The sequence below is a fragment of the Cloeon dipterum genome, chromosome 2, assembly GCF_949628265.1.
Source record: "Cloeon dipterum chromosome 2, ieCloDipt1.1, whole genome shotgun sequence".
In the NCBI taxonomy this organism is placed as follows: domain Eukaryota; kingdom Metazoa; phylum Arthropoda; class Insecta; order Ephemeroptera; family Baetidae; genus Cloeon; species Cloeon dipterum.
In genome coordinates this window covers 5,963,557-5,978,801 of record NC_088787.1, presented here as the reverse complement: position 1 = coordinate 5,978,801, position 15,245 = coordinate 5,963,557, and the positions used below count along the sequence as shown (strand labels likewise).

Genomic DNA, 15,245 nt, shown 5'->3' with positions numbered 1-15,245 from the left:
GAAAAATTAGCTTCTTATTGCCACCAGCCGAACGAACGAGTCGGACGACGATCGCCTTGCTCCTTTTCTCTTCCCCTCATCTCCACCCTGAGCGGCCAACCTGTACCTTCCTCGGTTTATCTACAGTAAAAACACAAATTCTGTTCATAGAGACTTGCTAACCATCCCGAATTGCTCTCATTTTTCAGGCTTTGCGAGCGTCTCCAAGATGCCAATTATTGCTTGACTTGTTGTGTTAGCTTTTTTGACAAAAATGATTTGCGACGAGGTTAAAAGTTTGTTCCAAACTGTGGAGGAACACATCGTGGAAAATATCAATCTGTTCACGTACTGCAACAAAAATGCCGAAGATTTTCGCCTACAGTTGGAATGCATGTGTGAGTCTTTAATTTTAATTAATTAATGAATATTTTAAAATATATTTATTTCAATTTCAGCCCAGCCTTTGCAGAAGTATATTTGGAAGAAGGCGTTCGAGGTGGATAAAGTATCCTGTGAGAAACGTCGTCGAAGATCCCAGGAGGGACAAGTCTCTTGGCCTTCTGAAATCGTATTTTAATTAGCAATGTAGAATTAATTTGTTTCTTTGATAAAATTAGGCCGAGTAAGACCGTAAATCAATTACAAAATATTCAAAATATATTTGAAAACTACTGTTTTATCGCCAAATCAATTATCAGAAAATTGATTGTCATTCTGAATATTTTTCTCGCACGGAATTTCCAATTTGTAGTGAATGTTTGACGAGCCTATCGCATAGTTTCCAATCCGGGAGAATCAGAACTATAGACTTGCGCCAGAAAGTCTAAACCGCATCTCACATAATTGGATATTCGCCACTCCATGTAATTTTTAGAATAGAATTCCTGTGAAAGAAACAAATGTGTATATAATTCAATCATAGATTTTAATAAATAAAACTACTTTCGTCTAATTTTAATTTTTTTACATTATCATATTTTATTTTTGCGGTATGTATCTATTTAAAATTTTGACTGATCAGAGCGAGCAATGCAAGGAATGGCGGAAGTGGCATAATTTGCAGGAATTTGGACTGAATTCCTACACTGACGACCATGCCAAGAACTCCTATACTTTTTCGAGGAAATGTTCAGTAGAAAATATTTGATATAAAAGAAAGAATAAGAAAAATTCAAATAATTTCTTTTGATTTCATTAATTATTTGTCAATGTTTTTAAACCAATTTTTACAATATCTCAAACATTTTCCTTTTCCGTTGAGCTATAAATTGAGGGAAAAAATCAGGTCAATTTAATCATTGACAATTAAAGTGGAGATAAAAAAATTAAATCAATTTATATAACCACCATTTGTAAAATCTGTCTAACATTTCATATCAGATTACAAAAATGAAACCATAATTCTAATAAAAAGTTCACAATCAGTGATTCCAAGAAAAATAATTTAGCGTTTTAGGGATGGTAAATCAACCATCACTACTAACGCCTTTAAAATTTTGTATAAAAAAATGGCTGGTTCTTATGAGCCCCTGTTATGACCAATCAGCTTGTGCAGATGAGATGCAACTTGCACCAATCTATTAATATAACAGATCAGCTGACGAGAATACACGGACTCCAGACCAGTTTATATCATCCTTCAAACTCATGTGATATCGCTATGGATATTTCTAAAATGAATGCAGCTCTCTTTCCTTGGCAACGTTTGGCCGCAAATTTGTTTTGCTTCTATTTATTAAGCACGAAGACAAATTTTGATGCCGCAAAAACCCTCAAGACCTACGCAATATTATGCTAGTTATAAAATTAGAAAGTTTTAATTACGTTAAATTATGGTATTTTTTCGGCCTACCATTTTTTCATGATGCTGTAGCGGCTTTCTTCACACACTCGCGTCAACGAAGTTTGCAATCTATAGATGTCGCTATTTACCCTGAGTAATTTCTCCTTACTGGCCTCACGCGCACGGCTATGTCACCTCTTTCTCTCACTCCGGCCGCGAGCGTCTTTGACCAATGGACTCGACGCATTTCCTGGTCTGAAATCTGGATTAAATGCTAGTACTTGTAGTTTTTCATTTCACTTGACTCCGATCCCTTCAAAGCTGGGGTAGGGTTGAATTTCACGATCAAATCTCTGAATTTGAAAGGGGTACGTTTTATCACCTTGGAAATTGAGTTCTTAAAAAATGGGATTTTTTTCCTAATTTGACTTTTCGAGGTCATTGTTGGGGATATTCTTGAGTTAAACTAACCTAATAAATTCTTAACCTTTTTTGGGGTCGTTTCGTGTGTGTTTCCACCACGAGATAATCAACTGTGGACTTAATTTCATCTTCTCTAACTCCCTCTCGACGCAAAAGAAATAACCTCACACCTATTTAATTAAATTTCGGCTTAGAAATATTTGAAATAATTTTATTTGGGTTCATCAGAATGTTTTGCTGAGGATATTAAATAAAATAAAACACTTGAATCCATTTATAAATTTAATTTTAACTCCGTGTTTGATTATTAAGAAAAATTTGGGATATTTTTTTGAGTGAAAATTTTTATTTGGTTGAATCATTGAGCGCCTGCCGATTTTGCTACTTATACGCCCCGCAGCGCACGCGTCCTTCGCGGGTTGCATAGTTAATATTCTCACCAGCGGGCTCCAGATTTTTGTGACGCGCAGATATGGCATCTGGTGGAGCATGGCGCGAAAAGAACAAAGTTTTCCTCAATACTGTGACGCATAATTTGCATTACTTGTACTAATTGCGTCTTTTGGATCGTAAAAACCAACTCTTGACACTAGTACGGCAATCCAAAGAGAGCTTTTTGTTTCCCACATTCAGACGCCATCTTGGATCTGCGCAGTGGGAACCAATTTCATCGCACATTAGGCCCCCACTGATTCTCACTCAAATCATATTCTGAAAGCCGAATATTTTTTTTATTGCGCGTGTCGTCGGCATTGATCTTAAGGAAATTACGCATTTTCCGGTTTAAAAAATACTATGATTTTTAGGAGCTTTGTTAGTAACATTATTTCAACTCACATCATTTTTCCCTTTAGGAAAGTTTTCAAACTGACGGGGCCGTATAAAATTATGAGTGCAATTTAAGATTCTTACAATTAGAAGTGCTAGAAAACTATACCTACATAATCACAAAAAGAAACAAACCTAAGTACTAATGTTTTGTATCTACCTTGAAATTGCTATAATATATTTTTATGATATTTTTATCAGGAACATTTTTAAACAATTTTTATTTTTAAGTTAATATAGGTACAGAACATAGTTTAAAAGTTGCTGAAACGCTGCTAAACTGTTTGAAAACATAAATTTTGTTAAAATTTGAGTTTTCGCCTTGAATAAAGATAAAAAGAGAATTGGACGAAATGAATTCCCATTAAAGGATCTTTTCTATTTACAAGCTTACATAAGATTGACTAGTGATCGTGGCGGGAATTCCAGACCAATTCTCCTAAATTATGAATTCTACATATTGAAAATCCGAATATTTTAAATGAATGAACTATCCACTCGTTGGCAACATCTAGCGAAAATCAATATTTTAACAATGTTTACCACGCACAAAGTAGAATTTCGATCAAATTCCAAAATTTAATCCCTCTGATATATTCTTCAGGTTATCAATTAAAAATTTTAAACAGAATGTTTAATCCTGAATTTATTATTTAGTTTAAAAACACAATTACTAGAAAACACCCGCTGTTTACGCTTCCTTCAGCCCCCTTCCATTTTTGTGCTGAGTGTTTCAGGGGAAAAAATTAGGTTATTTCTCTCTTGACCGCCATCAGCCGAACGAGTAGGACGACGATCACCCTGCTCCTTTTCTCTTCCCCTCATCTCCACCCTGAGCGGCCAACCTGTACTTTTCTCGGTATCTACAATAGAAACACAAACTCTCTCCATAGTGACTCCCAGAATCGCTCTCATTTTTCAGGCTTGATTGTTTTATTCTGGTGGAAACCTTTTTTTAAATTTAACGAATACAAAAATAATGTTGTACGAAGACTATAAAGGTAAAAGTTTGTTCCAACTTGTTGAGGAATACATTCTGCATAACATTTACCAGTTCATGAACATGAACGAAAAAGCCAAAGATTTTCGCCTACAATTGAAGTGCCTGTGTGAGTCTTTAATTGTAATTGAATTAATGTAGATTTTAAAATATATTTATTTCAATTCCAGCCAAGCCTTTGCAGCAGTATATTTGGAAGAAGGCGTTCAACGAGGATGTCTTGGGGAGCCCAGAATGGTCTCGCTTATTTGCATTCATCAATGCTTTTTTAATTAGCGTTTTATTAACCTTGCTGAGAATCAAACTAATTGTATTAGTTATAATAATGGGATTGATACAAGTAGGAATACTGTAAATCAATTGCAAATATTCAAAATATGTTCCCCCAAATCCGCGGAATTTCCAATTCGTAGTGAAAGCTTTGCATAACAATCGTCGTGCTTGTCGCACATTAACCAAATTTCGAGCTAGGCCTGCGCCAATAAGTCTAAACCGCGTCTCACATATAATTGGGATTTCAACACCCCGTGTAATTTTTAGAATAGAATTCCTGTGAAAGCAACAAATTTGTATATAATTCAATCAAGGATTTTAAAATAAAACTCAAATTCCTTTTCTCAACCTGGTTTAATTATTTTTATAAATTCAAACAAGTGGTACAAAAATAAAATGAGTCTGATAGAGCCAGTAGAAACTGGCAAATAAAAATTATTTAATGTAAAAGTTGAGTCCTAGAATCCGAAGAACGTTGGGAAGTGGCGTAATTTGCAGGTATTTGGACGGAATTCCTACACTGACAGCCATGCCAAGAACTCTTATTATTTTAACAAGGAAATCAGTACAAAATGCTACGCACGAATAAATAAAATAGCTTGATTTTGCGATCAAAATTTAATGAACAGCAATAATTATTTATTACTGTATAAATTCTGGCATGGTGTTTCAACGAAAATAGTAATTGTCTTCATATTTATCCTCGTCATAAAATAAATATGTTTAAATATCAAAATGCGCTACCTGTTTTAAGATTTTGCAAAAAGATGGCTGGTTCATATGAGCCCCCGTTATGAACATCAGCTTGTGCAGATGAGATGCAACTTGCACCAATCTATAATTATAACAGATCAGCTGACGAGAATACACGGACTCCAGACCAGTTTATACCATCTTATAGCTTTCCGTCATTAACATAAAAATTAATTTAATTGATAAAAATTATCTATAAAATCTGTCTACTTTCATCTGATCTCAAGCAATTTATAAAAAAGCCATCATTCAAATTAGAATGCAGGTATTCCCAGAAAAAAAATGGAACGTTTTGACGTTTGGAATGGTATTTCAACCGAAAAAAATCTCAAATTTCCTTTCTTTACAATTGATTGTTATCAACACGCGCGCTACTGGCTTTTTAAGATTTTCTAAAAGACGCTTAGTTGTATGAACCATCAGCTAATCACAAAAAGTAACAACAAAATCAATTTTTTATTGTATCGAAAATGTTCTTCCATGAAATTGTTATAATAAAAATTTTCAGTGAGGTAGAAAATAGTTTAAATGTTTGTTAAACGCTGCAAAACTGTTTGAAAGCCTACTTTGTTTTAAAATTAAGTTATCCTTGAATAAAGATAAAAAGAGAACTGGACGAAATGAATTCCCATTAAAGGATCTATTCTATTTACAAGGTTACATAAGATTGACTAGTGATCGTGGCGGGAATTCCAGACCAATTCTCCTAAATTATGAATTCTACATATTGAAAATCCGAATATTTTAAATGAATGAACTACCCACTCGTTTGCAACATCTAGCGAAAATCAATATTTTAACAATGTTTACCACGCACAAAGTAGAATTTGGATCAAATTCCAAATTTTAATCCCTCTGATATATTCTTCAGGTTAAGAATTACAAATTTTAAACAGAATGTTTAATCCTGAATTTATTATTTAGTTGAAAAACACAATTACTAGAAAACACCTGCTGTTTATGCTTCCTTCAGCCCCCTCCCATTTTTGTGCTGACTGTTTCAGGGAGAAAAATTAGCTTTCTTGTTGCTCTCTTTGACCGCCACCAGCCGAACGAGTCGGACGACGATCGCCCTGCTCCTTTGCTCTTCCCCTCATCTCCACCCTGAGCGGCCAACCTGTACCTTCCTCGGTATATCTACAGTAAAAACACAAATTCTGTTCATAGAGACTTGCTAACCGTCCCGAATTGCTCTCATTTTTCAGGCTTTGCGAGTGTCTCTAAGTTGTCAATTGCTTGACTTTAATTGTTTTTACTTTGGTGAAAACGTTTAATTTTTAGACAAAAATGATTTGCGACGGGGTTAAAAGTTTGTTCCAAACTGTGGAGGAACACATCGTGGATAACATTCAAAAGTTCATAATCATGAACGAATATGCCGAAGATTATCGCCTGAAAATTACGTGCCTGCGTAAGTCTTTAATTGTAATTAATTAATGTAGATTTTAAAATAGATTTATTTAAATTCCAGCCCAGCCTTTGCAGCAGTATATTTGGAACAAGGCGTTCGAGGTGGATAAAGTATCCCGTGAGAAACGTCGTCGAAGATCCCAGGAGGGACAAGTCTCTTGGCCTTCTGAAATCGTATTTTAATTAGTATTGTAGAATTAATTTGTTTCATTGATTAGAGTAGGCCGAGTAAGACCGTAAATCAATTACAAATATTCAAAATATATTTGAAAACTACTGTTTTATCGCCAAATCAATTATCAGAAAATTGATTGTCATTCTGAATATTTTTCTCGCACGGAATTTCCAATTTGTAGTGAATGTTTGACGAGCCTATCGCATAGTTTCCAATCCGGGAGAATCAGAACTATAGACTTGTGTCAGTCAGTCTAAACTGCATCTCACATAATTGGGTTTTCGCCACTCCATGTAATTTTTAGAATAGAATTCCTGTGAAAGGAACAAATGTGTATATAATTTAGCCAAAGATTTTAAAATAAAACTCAAATTCCTTTTCTTAACCTAGTCGAAATATTTTTACAAGTTCGCAAACAAGTGTTCGTTAAAATCTGATGATTTAGAGAAGTAGAAAAGCGGAGCAAGTGCTAAATAATTATTGCCAATGTTCTCTAAAAGTCACTGATCTCATTGTCAGAGCGAGGAATGCGAAGAATGGTTGGAAGTGGCTTAATTTTTCTTAATTCCTACACTGACTCTACCAAGGAAATCAGAGAAAAATTTACTGTAAAATAAATGAGACGAATAAGAAAAATATCTTGTGATTTTATCGATCAAAACTTAACCAACAGCAATGCTATGCTGATAAAAAAATGTTGACCTATATTGAAAAATATATTTCACTCCCCACAATCGTAAATAGTGAAATAACAAGTAGCAATAATAAGAGATTAAGAGAGTTAATTTAATTTCATGTTTTTATAAAATCAGTCAAGTACAAAATATAATTAAGGGGTTCCCAGAAAAAAAATAATCGAACGTTTTATTTTTCGGGATGGTGATACAAACAAAACAATTGTCAAAATTTCTTTCATTATAATGCCTCCTCATATAAAAAGATATTTTAAATAAAAAATACTTAAACATCATTGAATATCAAATCGCTCTACTGGTTTTAAGATTTTGCAAAAAGATGGCTGGTTCTTATGAGCCCCCGTTATGAACCTCAGCTTGTGCAGATGAGATGCAACTTGCACCAATCTATAATTATAACAGATCAGCTGACGAGAATACACGGACTCCAGACCAGTTTATACCATCGTCTCCAGATCAACGTCATATCGCAATTGATATTTCTAAAATGAATGCAACTCTCTTTCCTTGGCGACGTTTGGCCGCAAAATTTGTTTTGCTTCTATTTATTAAGCACTAAAACAAATTCAGATTCAGCAAAAACCCTCAAGATCAGCGCAATATTTTGCTTATTATAAAATTAAAAAGTTTTAATTATATTTAATCACGGTATTTATTTATCGTCCTGCCATTTTCAAATGGTACCCATCGTGTCTGCTCAAGAAGTGTGGAATTTCACAACGAAATCATAGAATTTGAATTTTATATTAATCAGATACGAAATCAGAACGAAAAATTATACTTTATTCATGCTCGAGTCAAATACAGTAAAACATTAAATAAAAATAGATCATTACAAAGGGCGAACAGTACTAAAAATAAAACGATCCATTAAAAAGTAATAACACAATTAACGATGGAAAACATTTTTATGAATCTCAATTAGTGTAGTTGTTTTTCTCTATTATCAATTTATTACGTACTTAAATTTCTTATCAGAAGAATTAAATAGTAAAAATGGCATAAAATATAGCAGGAGATCGATAATATTTTCTTAAAGACCGCCTTTGACGTAGTTTCTGATCACACCAATCGATTCTCGAGGGTCGAATTAGGTAAAATGGATATTTTTAAAGACTAAAAAGGCGCAGCGCGAGGGTGCAAACCTTTTTCCCGCCACAACAATATGAATGCGAGAACTGCGCATGCGTCAGAGCTGGTTTGAGCACTTGCAGAGAGACCGCCTGTACGAATGACTTCATTGTCAGATCCAGCCAGCTCTCACGCATGCGCAAATCTCGCATTCATATTATTTTGGCGGGAAAAAGAGTTCGCACGTCGCGCTGCACTTTTTGGTCGGAAAAATATCCACTTTGCCTAATTCGACCTTCAAGAATCGATTGGTGTGCACAGAATTTGCGTCAAAGACGGTCTTTTTAATGAAATGAATCTCATATTTCTCATCCAATGACGGGCAGGTAGTCAGGACCTGCCGGCGTTCTGGCCTCTTCGGCAGTTGCGTATGCGTACTCATACTCAGGTTCTGCGACCGGCCTGTTAACTTCCTTGGGAACCTCGTAGGTCACGTCATTTGGAGTGCAGTATTTGACCGGCTCGTAAAATGGCTCTTCTTTTGGCTTCTCTGCAATAAAGGACATGCTCTTCCTCTGCTTGCTCGACCGCCGACAAACGCTGACGCCGAGGATGGCGAGCACGATGCCGTTGACCACCAGCAGCACGACGTTCGCGATCAAAACGGCGGTAAAGTGGTCACTCAAGCAGCTCTGCTGTTCTTCCTTTAAAATGAAAACAGGGATTGAATAAACCAGTATTATAATCCTTTATTATTTAAAAAATTGTTAAAAAAAACATTAAATTGTACAGAAGTAATTTAATTTTCATGGAAAACTATAAGGAACCCCACTTCTTATCTAGCCATGTTTTTTATTTATATATTTTGAACTAAGATTAACCTACGATCTTGTCAAATATTTTCTAAATAACATTCTCAATACTACTTATTTTGAGATTCAAGAGCATTATTGTAAAGATAATTTTGGCAAAATTTAAACTAAATGCTCCATGCTCATTTTGTATTGGCCAGAAAAATATTTGAAAAAACTAAAACATTATGCAGTCCAGAATTATTTACCATTTTTGCGTCAGCTGGGTTGCACTTGGGTGTGATTTTGTCCTGTACTTTTGCCTGAATAAACGAGCAGGAAGTCTCAAAAGCGCGCAGGATATGATTATTTGCGCTTTTCCCATTGGCTTGACCGAGATATAAGATAAGAGCTAAAATGCGCTTTCTTATTTAATGAGTCACCACTACACCCAATTGCCGGGAATGAGAGAGGAAGCAAGTGTCGGAATTCATTCGCCGCAACTCGTCCCGCCGCCGCTTTTAAACAAAATCCATTTAAATTACATAAACATTAGTTTAACTATTTTAATAACCGCAGTTTTTTTATTTTACTAAAAACTATATTGTTTTAATTGCTGGAATATGGCTCAAATATTGGAATGAAAACCATGATCTAGATATAAGCTTTTAAAACTTATTTTAAACCATAAAATGAGAATTTATCAACAAAAGGTCCGATTTTTCTCTACAAATAATTTACTAGTTTAAAATTTCCACTATTAATAAAACCGCGAGGAATATTTTCCAATAATGTAGCGCAAAGATTTGCACTTTTGTGGAAAGTTAGTTGATTGAAATGGTCTTAAGAACGGTTCAATGCGTAAAATAATGTATTTCGTGCTCATTTGATGGTCTGGGAACAATTCAAAGCCCGAAAAAAAACCTAATCAACCGTCTAAAGTAGAGCGTATTCAAGAATATAACAGGTCCTGTTCCAGATAAAATATTTCAAGTTCCGTGTGAAAACCGGAAAAGGACTGGATTCTGACTTCCAGTTTCGGACTCTGGATCAGGGTCGCAAAACCCGCATTTTTCCGAAAAGTCTATTGCATCGATAAAAAAACTTACGTTTTTTTATATTTTGCGCATATTACGCATTTTTCCGAATCATTAATATTTTGTATCGTTATTACAATTTTGAGCGAAGAAATTTGGATAGTTTAAAATGTAAATTAATAATAAAATAATAAAATTTTATAATAAAAAATTGGGTTGAAAGGGGATGGGGGTAAGAGCACCCCCTAAACACTTTGCCTGGTTAGTGAAGGTTGAGACGAGTCTAACGATGGTTAGTTTTTGCAATTCTGAACCTGAGATTTCTAGGTGCAAAAATAACGAAATGTGAAAAATTCCTATTTTTTCTTGTTTTTGGGTTTTTTTAAACCTCCAAATCTCGGGTTCTAAGCATCACAATTGCAAAAACTAATCATTGTTGAATTTGTCTTAACTTCTTCTGAGCACCTAAATGGTTAAGGGGTGTTTCGTCTTCACCCCTAAGTTGCCATACAGCTTTAACGAAGCAACATTGAGCGGCGCCAAGAGCGACGGTCGCTTTTTTCTCAAACTTGTAGCAATGGGGATGAAAGGGGATGGAGATAAGCACCCTCTAAACCATTTAGCTGCTCAGAAGGGGTTGAGAAGAGTCTAACGGTGGGTAGTTTTTGCAATTCTGATGGTCAGAACCCAAGAATTGGAGGTGCAAAAATAACAAAAATGTGAAAAATTCCAATTTTTTTCATGTTTTTGGTTTTTTTGCACCTCCAAATCTTGGGTTCTGACCATCACAATTGCAAAAACTACCCACCGTTCGACTTTTCTTAACCCCTTCTGAGCAGCTTAAGTGTTTGGGGGTGTTTGCTCTCCACCCTTAAGTTTTCATGCTGCCTGAATGATGCAACAGAGAGCGGCGCCGAGAACGGCGGTCGCTTTTTCTCAAAATCGTTGCAATGGGGATGAAAGGGGATGGTTGTATGCACCCCCTAAACCATTTAGCTGCTCAGAAGGGGTTGATAAGAGTCTAACGGTGGGTAGTTTTTGCAATTCTGATGGTTATAACCCGAGATCTGGAGGTGCAAAAAACCGAAAAAATCGAAAAATTTATTTTTTTTTTAATTAAGTGGAAAATCTTTAAAACCTAAAATAACGACACTATGAAATTTAAGAAATTTTCTCAGCCTCCTTTTTTGCTCCGGAGCGCATAATTATTATTTAAAAAGTTAAAAACCGGAATTTTTGGTTCCCGTCCTATTAAAAATTTTCTAGTTCTGTGTGAAAAACTGGAAAGAACCAGATTCCGGTTTCCTGTCTTGGAATACGGTCTAGTTTGAATTTAAAATGCGCGGTTAATAGCCTTTATGAATAGTTCATTATAGTTGAATCCGCAGCTGCGGACTGTTTTTCACGTCCCTAAGGTGTGTTTGCGATTCTTTTTATGGTCGGTTGGCATGCGCGCGACCCTTTCGTCGAGGGTTGTGCCGTCTAATTGCACTCGGCGGCAGCAGCAGCAGCAGCAGCAGCAACCCGACAAAGTTGGTCGCTGCAGGAATAATGGAGCGCAATTTGAATGAGCGCCCCACTTAAACGGTCGGCGCACCCTTCCGTGTGCTGTGTGTCGTTGACTCGGCGCTAATTTCATTTCCTTGGGGCAAAATTGGATTTGCCCCCGGCGAGATTAACATGCTCCCCGCCGTCATTTCAGCACTTCTTCCTTTATCTTTTTACAATGCAGCGAGGAATATTGGCTTGCTGGCTCTCTAGGCGACCAATTTACCGCTTTTTTTTCTTTAATCTCGCGACCGAGACCGCCGAGGCTCATTCATATCGGGGCAAAAGATCTCGCTCCGCAGAGTACGTCGGATGAAGATTTACGGCCGTGTAATGACTTTTCCTCCCTCGGTGCAATGACTCTTTTTGCCCTGCAGTGCAGAACGCAGAACACACCACGACGACGCACACGACACATTTTCATTTCCGATTACGCAATTTACCTTTGGGAAATTCTGATTTTTAATAATTATTCAAGAGGAATGATAGTGAATTTCCATTTAACACACAGAAAATCGGCCTCAAAGTTAGCATTGCATTAAATCGAGAATTCTCAAAGGAATTTTGAAATCGCGATTTTCACTGAATTTGCGCATAACCCAATGTAGCAAAGACAAAGAAAGAGTCCCATGTGTCAGATAGATCTCGACGAGAGAATTCCAAATCATAAGAAAACTGGCAAAAACATCTGATTGGTCAGCGCTAGTTAATTTTACTTAACTATTATAATTACGTTTTCAATATTAGAAAAATTCGAAATTCGTCTTTGTAAATCAATAAAAATTTTCTTTGTGTTAATGCGGATCCTCTGATAGCCATAAGGGTCCAAGTTTAACTCTGAAAATCGTAGATTTTGTTAAAATAATAATTTTCTGTGATGATTCTCGAATAAATTAACCTATTTTTGAGTATTTTTATTTTTCCCCAAAAAATTAAAGGTTCTCTAACGGCCAGTTGAATTTTTCAGACGAATCTGTGCAAAAAATATAAATTTCAGAAATATTTGCACAGTCCGAAAAAACTGGAAACTTAATCAGCTGTCTGAATTTAGGCTATTTTTGACGCTACTATCAACTGGTGAATTTTAATCAGGCCAAACACAGACCCCTTTCAAAAATCTGCAATTTTTGAAAAACTTAAAAAAAACTTTTAAGAGTCAAATGTACTTTTTATCTCCTCACAATTTAAATTTCATAATTTTTCTCGCCCCGGAAGCAATTAATTTGCTCAAAAAAGAGGGCGCAACAGATAAAATTCACCAGATTTTGGGGCACTTTTGTCAGAAGTACATTATAAAAAAATAATGGTTAGGCCCATTTTTCAAGTAATATAATTATTTTCAGGGTGTAATATTGTGCGTGTAATTTGGAAATTAATGTACTAATTTAATGCGTGATATTAATTTGGCTCAAAATCTTTTTTTAGCTAGTTTTGTATCAATTTTAGGATTTTTAGACTGTTTTACCCACGCTCATTTATCATGTAAATTTTCTTCAAGGAAGCAAAGATTAAGAATTATTAGTGTCTGCTGAGCAAATTGGTAGTTTAGAGAAATTTACTCAACAAAAGGTGCTATAGTCCAATTTAAACCAAGTAACAATTTAATTTCAGATTCAGCCCTATTTCTCGATTCCTCCAGTTCGAAATACATATTCAGAGGTGTGCGGAGCATGAGCTGAATTTTCCTTCAGGTCGTGAAATAAATCCTGATTTTCAGTAAGGAGAAAATTAATGCTCGCCACACGATTAAAAGATAACTTTTAAAAAATAAAATGCAGCACCTGAGAAAGTTTTAGATTTTTCTTTTACTTCTTATTTTACAAAGAAGTTAGTTTAAAAAAATTTTATTATTGCTGATTCACTTTAAATTAAATTAAAGTTTTCAACAATTTTTTTTTAAATACATTTTCTGTTATTTTTAAAAAGCCAAAATGATTTTTGTGGTTTTTTTCTGGTGATATAGTATTGCTAATCTGTCACGTCCTTCAGAGTTTGAAATTTTCATATTTTTAAATAATAAAAGCTTGACACTTGTTTAAAATTACTCAATATTTCAAAAAGCAGTGTGTTCGTACAGTAGAGCTTGGTGCTATTATTTATGAGAATAAGTTATTTGAATTGAACTTAAACTCTTTTAAAGCCAATGTTCTAAAATGCAACAAAACAATTCGCTTTAGTCTTTTAATTATACGTAACTATATTATCTGAATTTTACCGCCTTCAGGTATTTCTAGTGAAAATTAAGTCGTTAGAAAATTTGTGTTCATAACATTAATAAGGTTCAAACTAATTTCCTAGATTGAAAATTCTAATAAAATGCAATTGTTGCCCTGTATCGATCCACTCGAAAAGGCAAGAAAAAAAAGAGATGCTCAGAGCAAAACACGTGTCTTTGCACATAATTCACATGTCTGCAATGAATAACCGATTCAACAGAGCGCAGGTCGTACATTTTCCGACAAAACCACGAGTATTTCCATTAAAAATAGCGGAGGCAATGCATCAAACGCAAAGCACGATTCCACGACTGGCAATTATTCACTCGATCTTTTTCCACACAGAAAAAACAAAAAAAAAAACCCAGAGAACAGGTTTTTGAGTGCTGCTGCGGCGGCGAGCGAGCGAATGCCAATATATATGAATTGCTCTCCGCGCGAGATTGGATGCAGGATTTTGCTGTGGAGCACGTGAAATGTCAAACGTATAATTCACAGGGTGGATCTCAAGGGCGCGTGTGTTGCAGGCGAGATAGCGACGGGGATGAGAGTAGCTAGCAGTCTCGTACGTGGCTCATCGCCGCTCTCGTCGAAACAAGTTTGTTGATCACGTCGCGACGTGCGCCGCGCAAACTTTTGCCTGCATGGCGAGCGAAATGGGGCAAAAGAGTGGCGGCGCGCTCACGCAAATAAGCTCTCGACTCCACGCTCCACTACTTTAATCGCATTTCGCCCCAACTCTCTCTAGCGCAAACGCAAACTAGCCGCTTTTTACACTAGGCTATGCTGCACGACCTGCACATACTAAACAAGCCTCTCTGATTTTTACGACTGCACTCAAAGAGTTTTGTCTTTTATATGAGTTTTCTCATGAAATTGATTTTCTTTCTTTCTTTCTTTCTTTCTTGGCGCGATAGCCATTTGCCATATTGAGTGGAAAATTTGATTTTGCTAGCTGGAGTTAATTTGAACACAGTTTTTACAGGATGACAATTTTAAAAATTCTAATTTATATTTCGAAAATGTTGAATTTTCAAAAATCGAAAAAAATGATTTTATTTAATTTTGCCAAAACCAAATCTCGAGTTCTAGCCATCAGAATTGCAAAATCTGCGCACCATTAGACTCGTCTCAACCACATCTAAACATCTGAAGAGTTTAGGGGGTGCTCTTCTCACCCTCCACCCCCTAAATGATGGATTAAAACCCCTTTGAAGAGTGACAATTTATTTAATTATAATTTGTTTCAACATAAACAGT

General features: G+C 35.6%; 1 protein-coding gene across 1 annotated transcript; it reads right to left on the bottom strand.

Moving 5' to 3' along the window:
* Nucleotides 1–8,025: 8,025 nt before the first annotated feature.
* LOC135936228 (uncharacterized) lies at nucleotides 8,026–9,498 on the bottom strand. The gene is made up of 2 exons (XM_065478971.1): nucleotides 9,454–9,498; nucleotides 8,026–9,097 (listed from the first exon to the last, which is right to left on the bottom strand). The coding sequence occupies exons 1-2, from the start codon at nucleotides 9,454–9,456 to the stop codon at nucleotides 8,762–8,764; spliced, it is 339 nt and encodes a 112-aa protein (XP_065335043.1). The 5' UTR covers nucleotides 9,457–9,498; the 3' UTR covers nucleotides 8,026–8,761.
* Nucleotides 9,499–15,245: the final 5,747 nt, after the last annotated feature.